This window comes from Tilletiaria anomala (assembly GCF_000711695.1).
Source record: "Tilletiaria anomala UBC 951 chromosome Unknown K437scaffold_62, whole genome shotgun sequence".
Taxonomy (NCBI): Eukaryota; Fungi; Basidiomycota; class Exobasidiomycetes; order Georgefischeriales; family Tilletiariaceae; genus Tilletiaria; species Tilletiaria anomala.
In genome coordinates, this window is record NW_013546960.1 from 74367 (window position 1) to 93418 (window position 19052).

Below are 19052 nucleotides of genomic sequence, written 5' to 3' on the forward strand. Positions count from 1 at the left end.
GATCGTCTCGTCTGTCCTGGTGACGGCAACCTCGAGAAAAGGGCCAGCGTGTCGAGCATTTTTCTGTCGGGTACAGAGGTTGGAACGCTCATCACAATGCCCTCTGTCGCTCTCATCAGTCGACGTCAGCCTCAAGGCATCGCAGCCTTTGACAACATGTCAAGTCTTCTGCAAGTCTTCGAATTGAATTTGGAGGAGGACGGTAGCCCAGGTTCTGAAAGGGCTGTGAGTGTCGCCTCCAATGCAGCTGGAACGGGGCTCGAACTGAAGCTTTTGCGCGTTCTGCTTCCCCAGTATGTCCGCTTGCCGCCCCCAGTGAAGCCGTATGTGCTGAGGTTCACGATTGAAGCTGGCGGATCTGCTTGCCGCGATGGCAGGCTCTGGACAAACTTCCCACCTCGCGGCTCCGAATTTGATCGGAAGAAATTCTGGGAGCACAAGTCAGTTGGAATGATAGGTCCTGACCAGCTTGAAGTCTTCTCATCTTCTCATCTTCCTCTATGTCCGTGCAGGCTTCCTACCGACTTTAGCAAGCCGATTCAACTCGACCTTTGGATCACACACGCAGGTGTCTTCGAATTCTACGTCGAACATGCCGCACCTATACAACGATCGCCTTACCCGACAAAAGAGCAGCCCATCTGTCTTGGCGCAAGTGGGATGGAGCGCGTCAAAAGCAAGCGGGGGTACTTCAACGTCGACCCGCTCCTGCGGCTCCCTAAACGCACACCTGTTCTGGGCGGCAATGGTGGCATGGTGCTCAAGGATGTCATCAATCTGCCTCAGGACGGCATCGTGCTGCAGTCTTTCGTTGCCAAATGGGCTGGCGGCCTGAGCTCATGGGGCCCTCATCTCGATCTCGCACGCGACTCGGGATACAACATGTGGCACTTTCTTCCCTTGCAAGTGCGCGGCCAGAGCAACAGCCCCTACTCGCTCGCCGATCAGCTGGATTTCTCGCTCGACCTTTTCGACGCAAAGGCAGGTGCTTCAAAGACCAGGGCGGACCGTTTCAAGACGATGCAAACTTGGTTGAATCGGATCCGATCCGAATGGGGAATCCTGAGTATGACAGATGTGGTGCTCAATCACACGGCAAACAACACTCCTTGGCTCTATCAACACCCCGATGCCGGTGAGTTTCGTTTGGCAGCTGTTACACTACAACGACTTTCTGAATGGCGAATGCCCCTTGCGGCTTATGTGTTCACATCAGGTTACAATATTGTCAACTCTCCACATTTGACGCCCGCTGAGGAGCTGGACCGCAAGCTCATGGAGTTCTCCGCATCCCTCAGTGCGCTTAACTTGCCCACTCGCGTCACTTCGCAGTCCGATGTCGATGCCATCATGAGTGGCGTCAAAGCTCACGTCCTCAATCAGCTAGAACTCTGGCAGTACTATGTCATCGATGTCGAGGCTCACACGAGAGCGTTCCAGACTGCCTGGGGCCAGTCCGATGCTGCGTTGACCAAGCTTCCTGAACAAGAGTCGCTTGATGACAAGGGCTTGGACGACGCTTCTGCGCTGCTCCAGAAGCACGCCTTGCGCAATCGAATGGCACTCTCTTCTCGCTACTGCACAGATATCGAAATTGGCACTGCTATCGGCATTATGCGATCGCTTGGCAGGTCCAAGCCAGATGGAGACGTGTTCGAAGCTTTCAAGAAAGCGTTAGACGCCATCAACGTGCCTCTCTATACCGTCTACGATGACGACCTCAAGGCCATCACGGCCAACCTCGAGGGCCGTTTGAAGTACCAACGCCTAGATCCACGCGGACCTCAGCTTGGCGAAATCAGCCCAAGGTGAGTAGCGAGAGGCACGGCTGTGAAGAAGTGGTAACTGACGTGGCGAGCGCCGCCGCAGCTCGCCCTTCTGCGAACCATACTTCACACGTCTCGATCCAAAAGACCCCAGAGCAAAAGGTCAGAATCCGAAGAGTCTTGCGCTGGCGCACAATGGGTGGATCTGGGCTGCCGACCCTCTGGTGGACTTTGGCACATCTGCCTCAAGAGTGTACCTACGGAGGGAGCTGATTTCCTGGGGCGACTGCGTCAAGCTCCGCTTCGGCAAGGGCCCAGAAGACTCTCCATTCTTGTGGAAGCACATGGAGGAATACGTCAAGTCTATCGCAGTGCTCTTCGACGGCTTCCGGATCGACAATTGCCACTCTACGCCGATTCATGTCGGCGAATTTCTTCTAGACGCCGCTCGAAAGGTCAACCCCAACCTGTACGTTTGCGCCGAGCTTTTCACCGGTAGCGCCGAGATGGACGTGTACTTCGTCAGCCGCCTCGGAATCAACAGCTTGATCCGCGAGATGGACAATGCGAACGATCCGAAGGAGGAAAGTAGGCTGCTCTATCGCTTCGGTGTCAACAAGCCAGTTGGATCCATGGACGACGATTGTTTGGCCAAGGAGAGCGTCATGCGAGAGCCTCTCAAGGGAAAGGCTGTCAAGTGTATCATCAAGCCTCTCCTCGGCTCGTCTCCCCATGCGCTGTTCATGGACATCACACACGATAACGAGACACCAACCGCAAAGCGCACAACCATTGATGCCTTGACGATGGGTGCCCTCGTCGCCTTTTCCTGGTCTGCAATTGGCTCCACTCGTGGATTCGATGAGCTGTACCCCAAACATCTTGATGTCGTTCAGGAAAAGCGACAGTATCGCGCCTTAACATCGGTGGAACAGGCAGCAATTGGGCCTGTACGCCGCATTCTCAACCATCTTCACACCGAGATGGTCCTCGAGGGGTATGCAGAAGGTCACATGCACCAGGAGAATGACGTGAGTGTCGGGCTGCGCCCACCTTTGGAACCTGGAAGTTTGCTGAACCCAAGTGGGGTGTGGCCAGTACATCATCGTCCATCGGATTCATCCTGTCACCCACAAGGGCTATGTGATCGTTGCACGTACAGCGTTCCATGATTCTACCGATGAGCGCGGCTTTCGTGAGTGGAATTGTAATAGATTTTGCGGACATTCAACTGATGCATCAGAACGACTAGTCTCTCCGATCATCTTGAAGCGGACTAAGGTTTACTACATTTTCGGCAAGACCTTGCGCTTGAAGGGAGCGGTTCAGGAGGACGAGAGATTCCTGTGTGGTATCCCATCAGAGCTGGTGGACATTGCTGCTCCGGAATTGCGCGCAGGCAAGGATCATGACGGCACTTTCACCGAGATTGTCATCCCTGACTGTTTCCCGTCGGCTAGCGTGATGATTTTCGCTACGGAGATGGATGGCATTGATGCCAACTTAGAAACCTTGTGCAAGAGCGGCGCTGCAGAAGCTCTTGCTCCATTAGACCTTGTCGATCTGAACATCGTCTTGCACCGCGCCGAAGGAGAGGAGCGGGACATTACAGGAGGTGCGGATGGCGCATATGTTGTCCCCGGCTACGGGCCGTTTGTCTACTGTGGGTTGGAGGGTTGGATGCCAGCTTTGCGTCAGATTATGGAGCAGAACGACCTAGGACACGCTTTGTGCGCGCATCTCCGTGAGGGGACGTGGGCGATGGACTATTGCGTGAACCGGTTGCAGAGGTGAGTGTTTCGCAATATGGTATTGACCTCAGACGCAGAGCTGACATATCGTCGCTTTGACAGGCACATGAATCTCTTCCCTCGTCTGCGAGGAATTCACGCCTGGCTTGAGGAGCGCTTCAATGCGGTCAAAACTTCAGCACCTCCATTCATGCGGCCAAAGTACTGTGCACTCATCATCAACAGTGCATACACAGCAGCCAGAGAGCGCACTCTGAGCCAAATGTCTGCTTTCGTTGCCGATGGCCACGAATTTACGAAGTCTTTAGCACTCTGCGCTGTGCAGATGAACGGCATGGTCAAATCAGCCTCACTTTGGCCAGATAAGCATAGTGCGTCTATGGCAGCCGGATTGCCTTTCTTTGCGGCTGGTTGGGCTCGTCTGTGGGGCCGCGACGTCTTCATCTCGCTGCGTGGCCTTTATCTTACCACAGGCATGTACCAAGCCGCGCACGACCACATCATTTCCTTCGGCAGCACCTTGAAGCACGGCCTCATCCCGAACCTGCTCGACTCGACGCGGACTCCTCGATACAATTGTCGTGACGGTCCATGGTTCTTTGCGCAGAATGTTCAAGACTACACGACCATGGTGCCCGGAGGCGAAGCTATCTTGCAAGAGAAGGTGAAGCGTCGTTTCCCTGCCGACGATACATGGGTGCCGTGGGATTCTCCTCAAGCCTTTGCCTACTCCAGCACAGTCGCAGAGCTTATCCAGGAGATCTTGCAGCGCCATGCTACTGGAATTCACTTCCGCGAATACAATGCGGGGCCTGCTATCGACAATGATATGAAAGACGAAGGCTTCAACATTGACATTGATGTTGACTGGAAGACCGGTATTATCTTTGGTGGTAACAGGTACAATTGCGGAACCTGGCAAGACAAGAACGGCAGTTCGCAGAAAGCAGGGAACAAAGGCCATCCCAGCACACCTCGCGACGGTGCTGCTATTGAAATTACTGCACTACTCAAGAGCACATTGCGTTGGGTGTCGGCTCTGTCAAAGCAAGGCAAGTGGCCGGCCAAGGGCGTCGAAGCTACCATCGATGGGCGCAAAACAAAGGTTACATATGCCGAGTGGGATGCACTACTTGCAAAGTCGTTCGAGCGATGTTACTGGGTGCCACTAGACCCAGCGGAAGACAAGACTTATGACATCGATCCGCAGCTCGTCAACAGGCGTGGTATCTACAAGGACGTTTATGGCAGCGGAACAGGCAGGGAGTGGTCAGACTATCAACTTCGCGCCAACTTCCCGATCGCCATGACCGTTGCACCGGAGCTTTTCGACCCGCAACACGCCATCACCGCCCTGCAAGCGGCAGACAATGTCTTGCGCGCTCCACTTGGAATGCGCACGCTCGATCCTAGCGACATGAACTACCGTGGTGACTACGACAACACCAATGATTCCGACGACTACCGCTTGGCGGCGGGTGCCAACTACCACCAAGGGCCCGAGTGGCTGTGGCTCACCGGCGAGTTCCTGCGAGCGTATCTTCACTTTGATAGCATAGCTGGTTCCGGCCGTCACGACAAGGCGGAAACTTTCCACCGTGTCTCGTCAATGATGCTTCAGCACAAAAAACACATCCAGTCAAATCCGTGGGCCGGCTTGCCTGAGCTGACAAACAGCAACGGCACCTTCTGTGTGGACTCTTGCAGGACGCAAGCTTGGAGCGCTTCGACAATGCTCGACACGCTGGAAGAAATGATGCGGTTGCAGAAAAATACCAAATGACTTTGCGTAGCTGACGAAGGACAGAGCAAACCAATCAAGCGCCATCGTATTATAGATTTTCACATGTCTTTCATTCACATCTGCGCCAATACATGTGGGTACGACCTCATTGTAGACTATGAGTCCAGCAATCGTACGCCGAGGATATGCCGCACATCGGAAGAGAAGCGAAGACTGTCAAGGACAGGGAGCAGATCCAACAGCGCTTCGTCTTTCGGGTCGTGAGTCCATCCTTCTATGGGAATGCCATTCGCTGTGTGGAAGTCACGGCCTATAATTAGCGCCTGGGCATAGGGAAACACGGCGCGATCGCTTATCACTTACATGGGTTCAGATGATAACTCGCTGGCGAATTGTCCACCAGGCAAACTTTGGATAAGTCTGAATCGACGATGGCGAGATCCTTAAGGTAGGAGCCATTCTGGTACGTGCACGCCTGAAGGACCGGAGTGTGAATTTGTCAGCTCAGCAAAGCGGTTTCCTGTAGGCGGTCAAAAGGCATTCACATCTCGGAAAAAGCGGCCAGTGATCAAGCCTCTGCCTTGGTCAAGCCAGTCGATCACGGGATCGGCGTACTCTTGCACTGACGCCGTGAAGATGACGACGTTGTACCACGTCGCGACCTGCAGGTTGAAGCGAAGACATCGATGAGTGCCAAGTACAGTGCATTGAACGATTGACTTGCGTTTCAAGGAACGCTCACCTTCCGCAAGAAGTGGTCAACCCAGGGCCGTTTGTAGACATGGTACAGAACGCTGCGCCCTTCGAGCACGACTTCGACCATGTGCGGCCGCAGGCGTCCACCGGTCGAACGCAGGCCAAGCAGATCGCCGAGGCCGTCCATGCCGAGCAGACCACCGCCAGTGCTGACGCTAGCGCCACCGCGCAAGACTGCCCAGTTGGGTGAGCGCGATGTCGAGTGGATCAGTGTCTCGTCGAGGTCGAGAACGAGAGTCTTGGGAGAGTGGTGGATGATGGAAGAGGTGAGATGCGGCTTTGGTAACGGTAAGTTCGCTTGGGTGGTCCCGGGAGCAACATGCCCTTGCGGGGGCTTGGCATTCGGGTCGTGGCCGAGGAGATTCTCCACGGGATGTGGATTCGGTAGCAGCCGACTAGAACTTTGAGTCTTTGGAACAAGCTGCTGAGGAGTTGTACTAATCTGGTTCTCGCCTGTACCTGTGCTTATGCCCGGCACCGCCTTTTCGCCACCATGCCCTGTGTGTGAAGATTCGCCACACAATCCGTTGTTTCGCCGGCTCACGGTATGGGACCGCCTAGGCTCCTCTGATGGTTCAGGAGGAAGGATGTCAGTGCCAGGAGATGCAGTGCGGGCTCCCACAGCGATCTTGTGCCCTGTGCCTAGTCGTCCACGGCGTACGAGGCGCAGTGGCAGCATAAGAATGTACAGGATAGCTTGTTGGAGAGATCGAAAGAGGCTCTTAAGGAAGCGGTTTGCGCCTGTACCTGAGCCTGCAGGTCCGTCTCGCTCTCCTGCTATTGTTGCATGAGGGCCTTTCTCGCTCGGTTCTCCCCGTACAGCTGCTTCGTACGAAGGAGGAGCAGAAGGGATGCACTGCAAAACCCTCAGCTGCGCCTCGCGAGCACGTGTTTCATTCAGAGAAAAGAGCGATCCGCTCTCGACCTGCGCCTTTGCATCGGACGTCGCTAGATCCGTCGCAAATGCCAGCGGCAGGCTGTCTTCTTGGAGAGTACTTCTATTGGATATGGACGATGTGCGATCGCCATCGGCTGCGTCTTGCACATTGGGCAAATGGCGCCGCTCCGCTTCGTTCCCGTCTTGATCTTTTTCAGTGATGCTCTTCTCTCCCTCGTGGGTATCCGAAGATGTACGTGAGGGAGGAGCGGCCACGTGTAGTTGGTCCTCCTCTTCTTCGCCTCCTTCAAAGTCAACGATGTTCTCGCGCTCCATCTCCGACATCATTGTCACGTCTGAGTGGACGGAGGCCCTGCCTACAGAGACACCACTGGAGGACGAAGCGGTCCGACTTGGGTGAAGCCCACCCTTCCGCCGCCGTTTCCCGCCCGAGCTGGATCGCGTGCTTGCTTCGTTGCTACCACCGCCACTGGCACAACCGCTGTTGTCACCCCATCCTGTCAGACCCCACAGACTTCCCCAACCATAGTTCTCTTTGGAACTGGTGGTGGAGGTGGAGCCGACGCGCCGATTCGAGTACCAACTGAAGTCACCGGGGGTGCTTCCGGCTCTCCGTAGATGTACTCGCTCCCGTTCGCATCGCTCTTGATGATCGCTGTGACTCTTCTTGTGTGGGCTCTTGTTGTTTCCTTTGCCACGAAGGAAGCCAGAAGCGCTGCCGCTGCCGCCTTCGTGGTGTCGACTCCTGCCTGCGTCATCTACGCTACTTTCCATCGAGCTGTCCTCGTCCCCTTGTGGCCATAGGCTAGCGTCACTCTGGTTCTTATCTGTGCTACCTTCCTTTCCTGCCTCTCCTGCCAATCGAGGGTTAACAGGCGTGAATCCAAAGCCAGCGTGGGATGGTCTGGCGGCAGCGGCGGCACGATCGGACAAGAGGTTGTCCGATGCTCTCCGCCCGAGACACAGCCTGGGATTCGCGTCATCGCCCAGTTGTTGGCCGCCGCTTCCGCAGGTATTGTTGTAGCCGCTGCTCATGGCCGATCTCTTGTTGGGAGATGATGTGCCCGATCCCTTGCGGCTAGTGCTGAGGGACCGGGATAGGACAGAGTCGAGGTAGCTGATCGAGTTCATGGTGCCTGTCTGCCCACCCGTGGGTCCGCACGACTAGGACAACGAAACCAGTCGTTGAAGCAAATGCGCGCACTTAGCTACAGCGGCCAGGCCAACACAGCACATCCATGATGGAGATCCGAACTTGCGGACCTGCTGCTGAGGTGGTGTCCAAGAAGCGGTCTGTAGTAGTGTCATCCAAACCAAATCCTATGCAAGGATGCAGTGATGACGGAACCGAGTGGGGGGGGGGGGCATTGGTAGGCGGCACTGAAGCAGTGTGTCCGTCCTGATTTCACTGGTTCATTGATCCCTACCCAATCCTCCTCATCGCCAACCCAACCTCGGTAGGAACTGACGTTGGCTCACAAGCGCTTCGCTCGAGCCATTCTCCGTCCTTCGGTCAATCGTGTCGAGCACCGACGAGCTGGCGACTGCTGGCGTCAGTCAAACAGTTTCCCGGGGCACATACGCACTCAGATCTCGGCGCCATGAGCTCCACCGATGGACCCAACGCGCCAGCGTCCAGTTCATCTTCGCCGTCGTCCTCGTCGCTAAGGCAGCCACAGCAGGTTACACCGCATCACAAGGGCCATCATTACATCCTCCACCATGCTGCTCAAGCTGGCATCAGCGCAGCCTTGGCACCGGTGCTCGCCATCGCAGAGCCGGGAAACAATCCTTTCTCCATCGGCGCCCTGCGCGAGGACAGCACGAGGACCAAAGGGAGGAGACGCAAGGCGTTCCTCCGAGCTGGCAGGAGCATCAGCCCCTTTCGCGGCAGCGGGCATCGCAGGAGCAGCAGTGCCACTCGATTGATGAAAGACCCATCGGACGAAAAGGAGGAGCAAGAAGCAGCTCAGGGAAGCTCGGCCATTGGTCGTAACAGAGGCGCTGGGAATGACAGGGGCTTTGCACGCAATTCGGACAGTGACACCAGCGATTCGGACGAGGAAACCGACAGCGCATCTTCCCCCGTCTGTCCGAGGAATAACGCTTTCTCTTCCCGTGGTAGGTCGGACAGCAAGGGTAGCACCACCACCGTGAAGAGCTCTAGCAGTTCCCTCCTCGAGGGAGAAGAGGAAACTAGCAGCAGCAAGCCGGCCATTTCGAATGGTGCAATCGAGCCAGAGAACGAGACAGGCACAGAAGAATCCATTGACGAGGCAGAAGAGGAGGACGACGTCTTTGACATTGATCCGGTCCTTCTCGATAACACCTTATTCAATGCTGGATGCCTAGACTTATACGAGGGGTCAGAAGGGGAAGGCTGCGCGGCTGCGCCGAGCAATGAGCTTCTGGGCAGTGCAGAGGACGGCAATGATGGTGATGACGAGGATGAGCATATAACTGCGCCAAATGTTGTTCTTGCTGAATCGCAAGCCTGGCAGGCGTTACGTTCGGCACCAAAGGGGAGCAGAAGCCACACTCCCACAGGCGATCACGCGCTCATTGCGAGTCGACCGATCTTCGAGCGCAACCGATGCACCATCACCCTAGTCCACGGCGAATTTGAAGCGGCTACTGCGACGCGAACTCGACCCAAGCGCTACGTCGTGGCGAGTGATGGAAGCGAGGAGGCCGCTTACGCTGCCGAATGGACGATCGGGACGGTCCTGCGCGATGGAGACGAGACGCTCATCGTCTCGGTTATGGAGACCGACTCAAAATTCGACACGCTCGATCATAAGAACGAGTCAAAAGAGGCAAGGTCGGAACACCAGAAAATCCGGCAGAACCAGGCGCTCATTCTCGCGAGACAAGCAACAGCACTGCTGCAGCGCACCAGACTCGGCGTCAGGATCAGCTGCCAGGCGATTCATGCGAAGAATGCTCGGCATATGCTATTGGACCTAATTGATTTCTACGAGCCCAACATGGTCATCGTCGGTTCACGCGGTTTAGGGTCTTTGAAGGGCATCCTGCTGGGAAGAACGTCACATTACCTTGTGCAAAAATCCAGCGTGCCGTGCGTATCCCTCTACAGGCTTGGAGGTCTAACCCGATGCCGTCATGCTGGATAACTGATCATCCTACCCTTCACCTTTCATTTTTAAAGCGTGATGGTGGTACGCTCGCGACTGAGACTTCCTCGCCTGCCGAAGGGCAAAACAGACGTCGTGGCGCACGTCAAGCAGAAGCACCTGCGCCTGCGCGACGCTTCTATCGAAAAGGAGAGCAATGTCACAGAAGCGGATCCGGACGAAACCGCTCCTACGAAAGATGTCGAGACGGAAGAGAGCGGGGGCGAGAGAAAATCAACGGACGAATTCGCAGCCGAAGAGACCGGTCAGAGAAAGGTCACAAGCAGCGCAGCGGTCGAAGCAAAAGATGATGAACGGGGTCGGGGGCGAACAAGATCTGGTTCAGCTGAAAGCCAGTAACGACTTTCGCGTGGCAAGCGTACCAGCCCGAACCTGACCCCTCTTTCTCGGAAAATATGCCAAGGACATTTATGCTGTTGAGTAGACTACATTGCTAGATTACCTCTATGTTGTACCATTTGGATTGCGGGTCGAGAAGATGCAAACATGAAGGAGCACCAAGCTTTTATGCAAAGTAATCGCTGCGGCCGAGAGTAAAATCGGTAACTTCTTGTAGCTGCTCCGCGCTGAATTTCTTGGAATCCTGTTCCCACGTATCTTGGTGCGTTCTTTTAAAGTCGGCAGCGCATTTTCGGATGGTCGTGGAAATCGGGACTGGATCCTCGGCGTGTTGCGCAACCGTGTCGCAGATGAACGCGGGCATCCAAGGTGGTATCTCGTACGGGAATGCAGAAATCAGGGCTGTCGCGCCCAACAGACCAGAGTGGAGCTTGACAAGCTTGGAGCCGAACTCGGGCGAGGTGCGTTTTGGCAGACGCGTCTCGAGAACGATGGCAGTGAAACGGTCCTTCAGACGCTTGATGAGCTTCCGTTGTGAACAGCGTACGATGCCTGAAAGGGTAGTCGCAGCCATTTCGCGCACCTCCAGATGCGGATCGGTCAGCAGCCCGAAGAGGAGCTCGATGATGTCTTGCATGAGTGGTGGATCCAGATAGAAAAGATTTTGGAAGTAGACTACCTGGAGAACCGGCAAGGCATCGAGACGGAGTCGCCAGGACTCCTTGGAAGATCTAATGAGGTCGATGATCTGATGCACGAGTAAAGGGACGGATTCCGAAGCGTATGGGAACGTGGAAATCCTTGTGAGAACCTTCCTTGCCTCCACTGAAAGCTCCCTGTTGTCATGAAGTTCAAGCATTGCAAATATATGCGGCAGGAACGGAATCACTTCACAAGCGAGAGCGCTGTTACGATGGTCGCCCATGGTCGTATTGATCCAGTACAGAGCCGTCATCGCGGCACGGTCACTGCAATAGCCACAATGTTTGATCAGCCCAGTGTTCATTAGCCGAGCAGTGTCTGCCCATTAGAAGACTCACTACTGCGAAGAGCCTTGAGACGTTGGTACACGCTCTGTCCGCCATTGTGTGAGCTGTTTGGACAACCTCTCGAGGCGGGCCTTATACATTCCAGGTCGGGCGAGAAGACTTCCCGTGTTCTGGAGGCAATCCTTGAGGAAAAGATCGACGCTGCCAAATGAAGGGTGAGCGCCAAGTAGCTCGAGGTCGGCCAAGCTCTCGCTGATAAAGACGCGTACTTCAACGTATTCGCTGGCAAAATGGGCGTCGTACAGCGTGATGAAATCCTTTGCCCATGGCGAAAACTTCGTGTCGAGCGAAACAAGCACCCCTCGAAGCAGATTTTGGGCCTTCGACTGCTCCCAAGGACTGTCACCTTCCTTTGCGATGCTGTCCTTAGCTGTTTGCAAGACATACTTGACAAGAGGCACAGCTCGACGAGGGTCGCGTTGGTGAAGCATGTATTCGACACACATCTGCCAGGCGGGCTGACTGTCCGGTGTGGCCTCCTTGAAGATGCGAGGAAGCAAGCCACCTAGCCACTTCCAGAGCCTGTCTTGAACTGGGAGCGGCCAATGCTTGGCACCCCGCACGACACCGCTGATGATCTCCGCAGCTGCACGATGTTTATGTCGATCACGCTCCTGGATGTACGCTTCAGTCTGCGTCTGCACATATTCGAGCATTACATGGCCATACACCTAGGCAGCAATGATGGAACAGTCGTCAGTGTCTCGTCCAGAATCTATATCAACAATATCCTCCCCCTCACCTGGAAGATCGACTTGATAAAGTTAATCGTCTCGGCGCCCTGCAAGCAGAACACAAGCTAAAGAGTCAGTGCCTTCGCCTGGAAACATGGAGAGCAGTGCCACCACTCACAATGAAGTCGCGATCCTTCTCCTGCGACAGATGCTCAAATAACTTCTTCCACCAAGTTTCCTGGGACATGACCTCGCGAGCCGCAGTCACTGCAGCGGCCGAAGTCGGGTCCCAGTCGAACGCAGTATCTGTGCCTTCACTCGGTAAGGCGTAGTAAGCGGCGCTGTCGGACCAGACGAGCCACCCTTGAGAAGTCTTGTCTCGCAGCTTTGAGTCGACAGAAAGTTCGCTGGCAAAGTCGGCGAAGTACGCGTCCGTGAGACCTTGCCCGACAGGTGACGGCAGCTGCTCCACACGCTTCAAGGGGTTGCTTGTGCGCATGAGAACAAGGTCTTCCTCTGTCTTGCACATCGTTCTGAGCTTGAGCAGATACAGCACCTTGACGAGACCGATTTGTGCACTTCTACGCATTTGAGGATTGTCCGAGTTTATTTGTTCCGCAAAGTATCGTGCGAGGTCGGGTGACAGGGGCTTGTCGCGGCGAACTAGAACGCGAAGCAGTTTTGCTGCGTACAAGGCAAAGGCCCAGTGCGTCTCCTTGGCTTGCGCAATTTCCAAGACCTGAATGGCAAGATCCGTGTGAAGCTGATCAACCAACCGAATGCGCTGCTGGCGGAACGCTTCCACTTTTTGGAGCAAGACGGTGTCCGACTGCCGGTGCTGCTCTGATAACCCGCCTTCCAAGAAGGACGCGGCTTCGAGAAGAGGCTCGGGTGTCGCGAGCCTCGCCTTTGATGTGGAGGGCTCAGCGAAGCGCACAACAAAGTCTCCCAATATGCCTCGAACGAGTTTCTGGATTGACGGTTTGGAATGGTGCTGCGCTGCAAGCAACCCCGTGACGTAGCGGAGGCTGAAACGCGCGTCGAGGATGGCCATGTTGGAATAGCCTTTCGAGCCGAGCACGTAGAGCGCGCCTTTCATTCTGTCATCCGAAACGCCAGGCTTGATGGCCTCGAATAACTTGGGGAACGACAGTGCCTTTGTACCGTCAAAGTGCGACGTGATGCTCTCGAGTGAATTCTGAGCCGTCTTGCGGATGCCCACGTAATTCGACAGACACATCTCGAGCACGAAGCTGATCAATTCATCGTCGAGCTGTGTCCTGCGTCGGTGGAAGCTGTTGAGGCGGCTGCGGGAGGTATTGTAAAATGCAGCCCTGCGGATCCAAAAGACGCGCGGGAAGTGCTTCTGCTTGGCATACAGCTTGGTCATGTTCCGGTAGAAGCTGAGTTGGTGCGAATTGGCCGCGTCATCGTCGGAGCTGAAGGCATATTGCGTCATGAATGATCGAATGGAACGCAGCAACAGCTTGACACAGTCGATCTGATCCTCTGCGTCGCTTTGCTGCGTTGTCTGTGCCGCGAGGAGGAGCGTGTTGCCGAAGCGCTGACGGAAAGAAAGTGCTTTCTGGTAGCGCAGGTCATCCGGGTCCTTGAGCAGGAAGGTAGATTTAAATCGCGGCGGCGGGCGAATGAACTCTGGCTCCTCGATACCGGCATCGCTTGCCTCAGCTCCCCCTCCTGTCTCTGGCAACAGAATCAAATGCGGCACAGCCGAGTGAATCTGCTTCACGTAGGACAAGAGTCGGCAAAAGTCGGTCGACCAGTTCTTGTCACGCGGCTGGTTGCTTCGAAGCAGGTTGTCGACTTCATCGAGCAACGGCGTCGCAAAACGGTCGAAGAGCTCGAGCACCATGTCAATCTCGTCCTTGCTTGGGACGTGCCACGAGACTTTAGCTTCCTTAGCGGTGTACAACTTGCCCCAGTGGAGGTGCGAATTCGTCTGCATCTCGTCAGAGGCCCACTCATCTGCATTGACAAAGTGCGACTCGTTCGGGTAGTAGAAGCTAAGCACGACGACGATCTTGGCGACGAGGCGCGACGTGATGCTGTACGTCCTCTCGTTCTTGCAGCGCTCAACGAGCATGAGCATGAAGCGGATGAGCTCTTCCTTGTGCGCGAGCAGACGGGGCCCAGAGCCGCTGAGCGAATGAATGAGGATATGCAGATGCCAGTGCAGTGCTGTGTCAGCTGCAACCGCCTCAGTCGTCTTGGTCGTCCGGACAGCGCTGGCGCCATTATCGAGCTCGTACTGGATGGCAGACATACATTGTGGGAGCATACGCTTGAGCACCTTGCCGCTCGATGCACGTGCGAACGAGCCGATGAGCGCGCCGACGACGGAGACGCTATTGGCGGAGACGTTGCTGGCGCAGTGCTCGGCGACAATGTTGAAGCATGTGTCAAATAAATAAGGACTCAGGCTACCGCAGATGACGTCACACGCGCCGAGGACGGACGTGACAACCTGCTGCTCTGACTTGCCGCCTATGCGGCCGTTCTTGCCTTCCTCCGGCAATGCCTCGAAGAGCTGCAGGACACGACGGAAGAAGCCGACGGCCCACTCTTCGGCCGCGCTCGTGCTCATTTTGACGAGCTGATGCTGCGCCTCGTCAAAAGCCTTGTTCTCCTCGTCCGTGAAATCGAGCCGACGCTCCATCTCGGGATCGACGTCCATGATGGACGGTGGTTCGTGCTGCTGCTGCAATGAAATTCCTTCGTTGGAGGACAACTCAGGGCGGTTGAGGTCGTCGATCTTGAGCGATATGACGACCATGAGGTAGAAGACGGAAGTGGCGATCGTCTTGATCGGATCGTTCAGGTCGATGCCGGGGAGGCAGAGGTTCATAAGTGGGACGAGGTGCTTTGCCCCTTCCGGGTAAAGATGACGTGCGGTGATCGGGAAGCTCATCGTACCAAGGCTAGAGATGACCGACGTGGTGCGGTGCGTGGTCTCGAGCGCTTCCAAGCTGGGGACGGCCCGTGAGAGGATCTCGGGGACGATTAGATCCGGCTCGATGATGGCCATGCGCTTAAGCGCGAGCTGGCTGTTCGAGACGGTGAGCGGATCCTTGGCGAACATGCTCATGAGGCAGACGTGGCGGAGAATTTTGACGAAGGTGCGGCGGATGAGCTTGTTGATGCGCTTGCTCTTCGGAACGTTGCAGTCCGGCTTCTCTTCCTCCTTGATTCGCCGCAGGAACTCCCATGTAAGGTACTGGACGAGCGAGGAGAGCTGGATCTGCCAGGCACCCCAATTGGACGGGTGGAAGAAGCTCTCGGTCGCCTGAATGAAGCGCGCCAGGTGGTCGATCGCCTTGCTTCCAGCGAGGAAAGTCTGTACACCACCAGTCGTGTTCGCTTCCTTGGGCCCAAGACGAGGTGAGCGACCCTCCATCGGCGTGTTTGCAACCGTCGGCGTCGAACCTTCGCTTGCTGTGGCGCTACCCTCGGCTACCTGTTCTTCCTCGAGTAGATGCACCGGGCCGTCGGGGCTGATGCTAAATGCAATTATGGTCGCGAAGCTCTGAAGCCGGTCGCTGGGCTTCTTCATATTGAGAGTGGTTCCGCTCGCTGAGGCGTCTGACCCAGTGCGGGCGAGCGAGGACTGCGCCATAAGGGCCGAATTGGCAGCCTTGTTGGCCCCGACTGGGAGGCCCGCTGAGCGCAAGCACTTGGTCATGATCAGTGTGTACTGTGCGTCGGTGAAGATCCCCACATCGCGCCACAGGCTTCCAGGAGGTGGCGTGTCTGATGCGGTCGATTTGGACGGTATGGATGAACGTGATTCTCCGTTCACTGCGGAAGGTGATCCTGCAACATCGAGCGGCGCCATGCCCTCGTCTTCATCATCTGAATCTTCAGAGGATGACGGCGGAGGCAGCGATGAGATACCAGCTTCTCGTAGCCAATCTACCGGATCCGCATTCATTCCAGCTTGGTGCATGACCAGCTGCTCATCGCCTTGCTCTGGGTTGAGCACATGCATGTCCGCGAGCCTGGCGAGCAGGTCGAGCATCTGGTCGTCCCAAAGAGAGCTCTCGAAACTCTGCCAGAGGCGGAACATCATTTTGAGCCACACGTGCGGCTGACCGTGCGAGATGGGGAGGAAGTGGACGAGGAACGCCTGCGTGGCGATGACGCTGTCGAAACTGTTCCCGTCCATGCGCGGGAGAAAGGTGTGGAGCATCTCGCGCGTCGCGCGTGGGTGGAAGAAGCGCTGCGCACTCTCAGCGAGGTCGAGTAAGGTAGTACTGACGTTGGTAAGGCCTGTGCGACGCTGTTTTGGGAAGAGGTCCTTCTCAAGCAGGTCGTATAGAGGCCGCCATGGTAGGACGAGGTCGCGGATGTCGATGCGCTTCTTGCTCTCCACGAGTGTCATGCACATTTGCGCACAGAGCTCGACCAGGCGCGCGTCTAGGCCGGGCATGACAGAAAGGTGGTAGTAAAGGCGTGCTAGGCGTGCACGCATCACACGCTTCATTGGGTATTTGAGGGAAAGGAGGCATTGCAGCTTGTGGTTCCACTGTACTAGCCCAATGTCAAAGCTGCCCAAGTGTCCGGTGCGTCAGTAAATTAAGGTGATACACTTGCTCTCCTCACTCACTCTTTTGTTCTGACAACGTCGATTAGGCGCCTGGCAACAAATTCGAGACGGTCGTCAAATTCTTCGAGCGTCTCGCATGGGTAGGGCAGCGATTGCGGCCAATCTAGCATTTCCTTTCTCGGGTCCCTTGTGGTGTTGCCTTTGCTGCCTTCGGCTAGTTTTGATCGATTTGAAAATTTCCTTGCTGCTGCTGTTGCACTAGTCGATTTTCGTGCATGTTGTTGGTCCTGATCGAGCGCAGCATTCTCTTGGTCTTCCTCTTCGTCTTCGATGTCGACGAGTGGCTGACGAAGGGTATAAGGATTCGAATGGTGTGAACACTGGAGCCAGCGATTCCAAGCTCATGCACCCTCTACGGCATGGGCAGGGGGAAAGAAAAAGCGTCTACCCACCTCGTCTGGCGAGTCGATCTCAAGGATGTCTTCGAAGTCTTGCTCGTCCATTTTGAAAGCGCCCGGTTGGGTGGTTGTTTCGCTTTGGGAAGTGCTCTTTTCACTTGATTGCTTCTGCTGTCCGAGCTCACACGATGCGGCGTTGAGGTGCGAGCCAGACCGCTTTCTCTCCCTTGGCGTTCAAAGTCAGGATTGCCTAAAGAGAGAGAACCCAGGGTAGATGCACAAAACAGCGAAGCAACGTCGGGGGTGTCATCGCCGTCGCCGTCGCCGTCGTCACACTCTGTTCTCATGGACGCGTCATTCGGTGTCTTGAGCGTCGTCAGCCTGCTTACGTAATTGTCTAATAACCCTGCGCTAAAAGTAGGGTTATCTTTCTGCCAAGACGATTGTCAAGTTGCCCTTTTAATTATCGTCGCCGCAGTCGTCGCCCATGGTGGGGGATGGCTTTGTATAGCCGTGCCGAATGCCAAGGTCATCACCGTTGTGGTGGAGAAAGGAAAGATCAGAGAACGGAGCAGGAGCGCAGGCGGGCAGGCGCGCTGGCATGTGCTGACTGGTAACAGCTGGCCACAGCAGCACGATGACCTCCCCCTCCACTCTCCTCGACGCATTCGCCGGCTTCCGCGCCGAGCTTGACTCACACCACGACCGCAACGAGCGCCTCGTCCGTTTCAGCCGCGACGTGACTGCCGAGAGCAAGAAGCTCATCTTCCTTCTGCAGCGCTACAACCCATGCGCTGACGCTGTTCGACAGGGAGGAGATGCTGAAACGGCACAGAGTAGCAGCGGCACAGGACGGCTCGTCCACCCAGCCAACAGGAAAGTGCTCGAGCAGGCGGAGAACAAGGCAGATGAAATCACCCGTTTGATCATCAAGACTGCACAGCAGGAGCGCTTAGGGCCAGAGCATGCGCAACAAAGCGGCAGCAGCAGCAACGATGTCCAAACAACCAACGACTGGTTGCCGCCAGCTGTGCTGCATGTGGATCGCTACGAACGGGCATTTGGCCAGGGCTTGGAAGAATATGTGCGTCGTCTTTTAGCGTACCATGTTGGTACAAATTTGTGATAACTGACCTTTCTATCTCTACATATTGGTAGATCGAAGCAATTTCCTTCCTGCACTACCTTGAGCATGGTGCAATTCTTCCATACTCTGTCCTGCAAGAGCGCTTCCGAGACTTATCGTCGTCTGGCGCAGGCACAACACTGCTCATCCCACCACATCGCTACCTCCTCGGCCTCTGTGACCTATCCGGCGAGCTGATGCGCCACGCGACTAACGCCGTCGGGCTCGGCACCTCCTCCACGTCCGAACCCGGCTATGTACCGACGGCGCCAGACGCAGTCGTCGCCTCCGTCTTGTCGACCATCCGTGCACTATATGCTCACCTCGAAACCTTCACACCATACATCAGCCGCGGCGAGCTGAACAAGAAGCAAGCCGTCACCGATCAGAGCGCGCGGAAGATTGAGCAGCTACTGTACAGCATTAAGGTGCGCGAGCGCGAGTACGCCGGCGGCGACGCGGGCGCACGCAACGAGATGCTCCGCCGCGCGCTCCTTTCTGCGGCCGTGCCTTCGTCGGCAGCGGCGCCCTCAGCTGCTGATGACGCGGGGCGTGTTGGCGGAGGCAATAAGCGCCCACGCCAAGGCGGGCATTCAGGTCGCCGCGACGGCGGCGGCGAAGATGTGCACACCAACTTCGATAGCGATTGAACAATTCTCCCTTAGATACTACTGTAGCATATACTCACCTCCCCCTCATCAGCGTGCGCAAGCAGACCAGGTCTGTTGCCCACTTGCTTGCTGGGCAAAAGAGCGCTGACATTAGAGAGCCCAACAAGTTACCCGTTGCACGATGACAATCTACAGTACAGCACATCCGCAAAAGATTGGCA

At 55.9% G+C, this 19052-nt stretch overlaps 5 protein-coding genes across 5 annotated transcripts; 3 read left to right on the top strand and 2 right to left on the bottom strand.

Annotated features, from left to right (window-relative positions):
• The first annotated feature begins 119 nt into the window (after positions 1-119).
• Positions 120-5449, top strand: K437DRAFT_257543 (glycoside hydrolase family 133 protein). The gene is made up of 8 exons (XM_013386896.1): positions 120-225; positions 295-440; positions 513-1135; positions 1217-1808; positions 1870-2797; positions 2865-2961; positions 3019-3556; positions 3620-5449. The coding sequence occupies exons 1-8, from the start codon at positions 157-159 to the stop codon at positions 5298-5300; spliced, it is 4674 nt and encodes a 1557-aa protein (XP_013242350.1). The 5' UTR covers positions 120-156; the 3' UTR covers positions 5301-5449.
• K437DRAFT_274939 (NIF-domain-containing protein) lies at positions 5352-8228 on the bottom strand. Its single transcript, XM_013386897.1, has 4 exons — positions 6004-8228; positions 5807-5923; positions 5625-5736; positions 5352-5553 (listed from the first exon to the last, which is right to left on the bottom strand). Exons 1-4 carry the CDS (start codon positions 8044-8046, stop codon positions 5417-5419), a joined length of 2409 nt encoding a protein of 802 aa, XP_013242351.1. The 5' UTR covers positions 8047-8228; the 3' UTR covers positions 5352-5416.
• Positions 8229-8372: 144 nt separating this feature from the next.
• On the top strand, positions 8373-10602 carry K437DRAFT_248535 (uncharacterized protein). Its single transcript, XM_013386898.1, has 2 exons — positions 8373-9994; positions 10085-10602. The coding sequence occupies exons 1-2, from the start codon at positions 8517-8519 to the stop codon at positions 10407-10409; spliced, it is 1803 nt and encodes a 600-aa protein (XP_013242352.1). The 5' UTR covers positions 8373-8516; the 3' UTR covers positions 10410-10602.
• On the bottom strand, positions 10463-17334 carry K437DRAFT_274941 (uncharacterized protein). Its single transcript, XM_013386899.1, has 6 exons — positions 17149-17334; positions 16757-17040; positions 12311-16697; positions 12201-12239; positions 11450-12129; positions 10463-11377 (listed from the first exon to the last, which is right to left on the bottom strand). Exons 1-6 carry the CDS (start codon positions 17197-17199, stop codon positions 10576-10578), a joined length of 6243 nt encoding a protein of 2080 aa, XP_013242353.1. The 5' UTR covers positions 17200-17334; the 3' UTR covers positions 10463-10575.
• A 250-nt stretch (positions 17335-17584) lies between these two features.
• Positions 17585-18989, top strand: K437DRAFT_274942 (Translin). The gene is made up of 2 exons (XM_013386900.1): positions 17585-18178; positions 18253-18989. Exons 1-2 carry the CDS (start codon positions 17732-17734, stop codon positions 18868-18870), a joined length of 1065 nt encoding a protein of 354 aa, XP_013242354.1. The 5' UTR covers positions 17585-17731; the 3' UTR covers positions 18871-18989.
• The last annotated feature ends 63 nt before the right edge of the window (positions 18990-19052 follow it).

Bases quoted from the DNA above. Each gene is read 5' to 3' on its own strand.
- K437DRAFT_257543 (XM_013386896.1), top strand. From the start codon at position 157: ATGTCAAGTCTTCTGCAAGTCTTCGAATTGAATTTGGAGGAGGACGGT. The intron at 1,809-1,869 runs GTGAGTAGCGAG...GCGCCGCCGCAG, and splicing joins CTTGGCGAAATCAGCCCAAG to CTCGCCCTTCTGCGAACCAT. The intron at 2,962-3,018 runs GTGAGTGGAATT...CAGAACGACTAG, and splicing joins TACCGATGAGCGCGGCTTTC to TCTCTCCGATCATCTTGAAG.
- K437DRAFT_274939 (XM_013386897.1), bottom strand. From the start codon at position 8,046: ATGAACTCGATCAGCTACCTCGACTCTGTCCTATCCCGGTCCCTCAGC. The intron at 5,737-5,806 runs GTGAATGCCTTT...CCGGTCCTTCAG, and splicing joins CTGGCCGCTTTTTCCGAGAT to GCGTGCACGTACCAGAATGG. The intron at 5,554-5,624 runs GTAAGTGATAAG...ACTTCCACACAG, and splicing joins GAGTTATCATCTGAACCCAT to CGAATGGCATTCCCATAGAA.
- K437DRAFT_248535 (XM_013386898.1), top strand. From the start codon at position 8,517: ATGAGCTCCACCGATGGACCCAACGCGCCAGCGTCCAGTTCATCTTCG. The intron at 9,995-10,084 runs GTGCGTATCCCT...TCATTTTTAAAG, and splicing joins GTGCAAAAATCCAGCGTGCC to CGTGATGGTGGTACGCTCGC.
- K437DRAFT_274941 (XM_013386899.1), bottom strand. From the start codon at position 17,199: ATGGACGAGCAAGACTTCGAAGACATCCTTGAGATCGACTCGCCAGAC. The intron at 16,698-16,756 runs GTGAGTGAGGAG...ACACTTGGGCAG, and splicing joins GACGTTGTCAGAACAAAAGA to CTTTGACATTGGGCTAGTAC. The intron at 11,378-11,449 runs GTGAGTCTTCTA...TGGCTATTGCAG, and splicing joins TCTCAAGGCTCTTCGCAGTA to TGACCGTGCCGCGATGACGG.
- K437DRAFT_274942 (XM_013386900.1), top strand. From the start codon at position 17,732: ATGACCTCCCCCTCCACTCTCCTCGACGCATTCGCCGGCTTCCGCGCC. The intron at 18,179-18,252 runs GTGCGTCGTCTT...ACATATTGGTAG, and splicing joins GCCAGGGCTTGGAAGAATAT to ATCGAAGCAATTTCCTTCCT.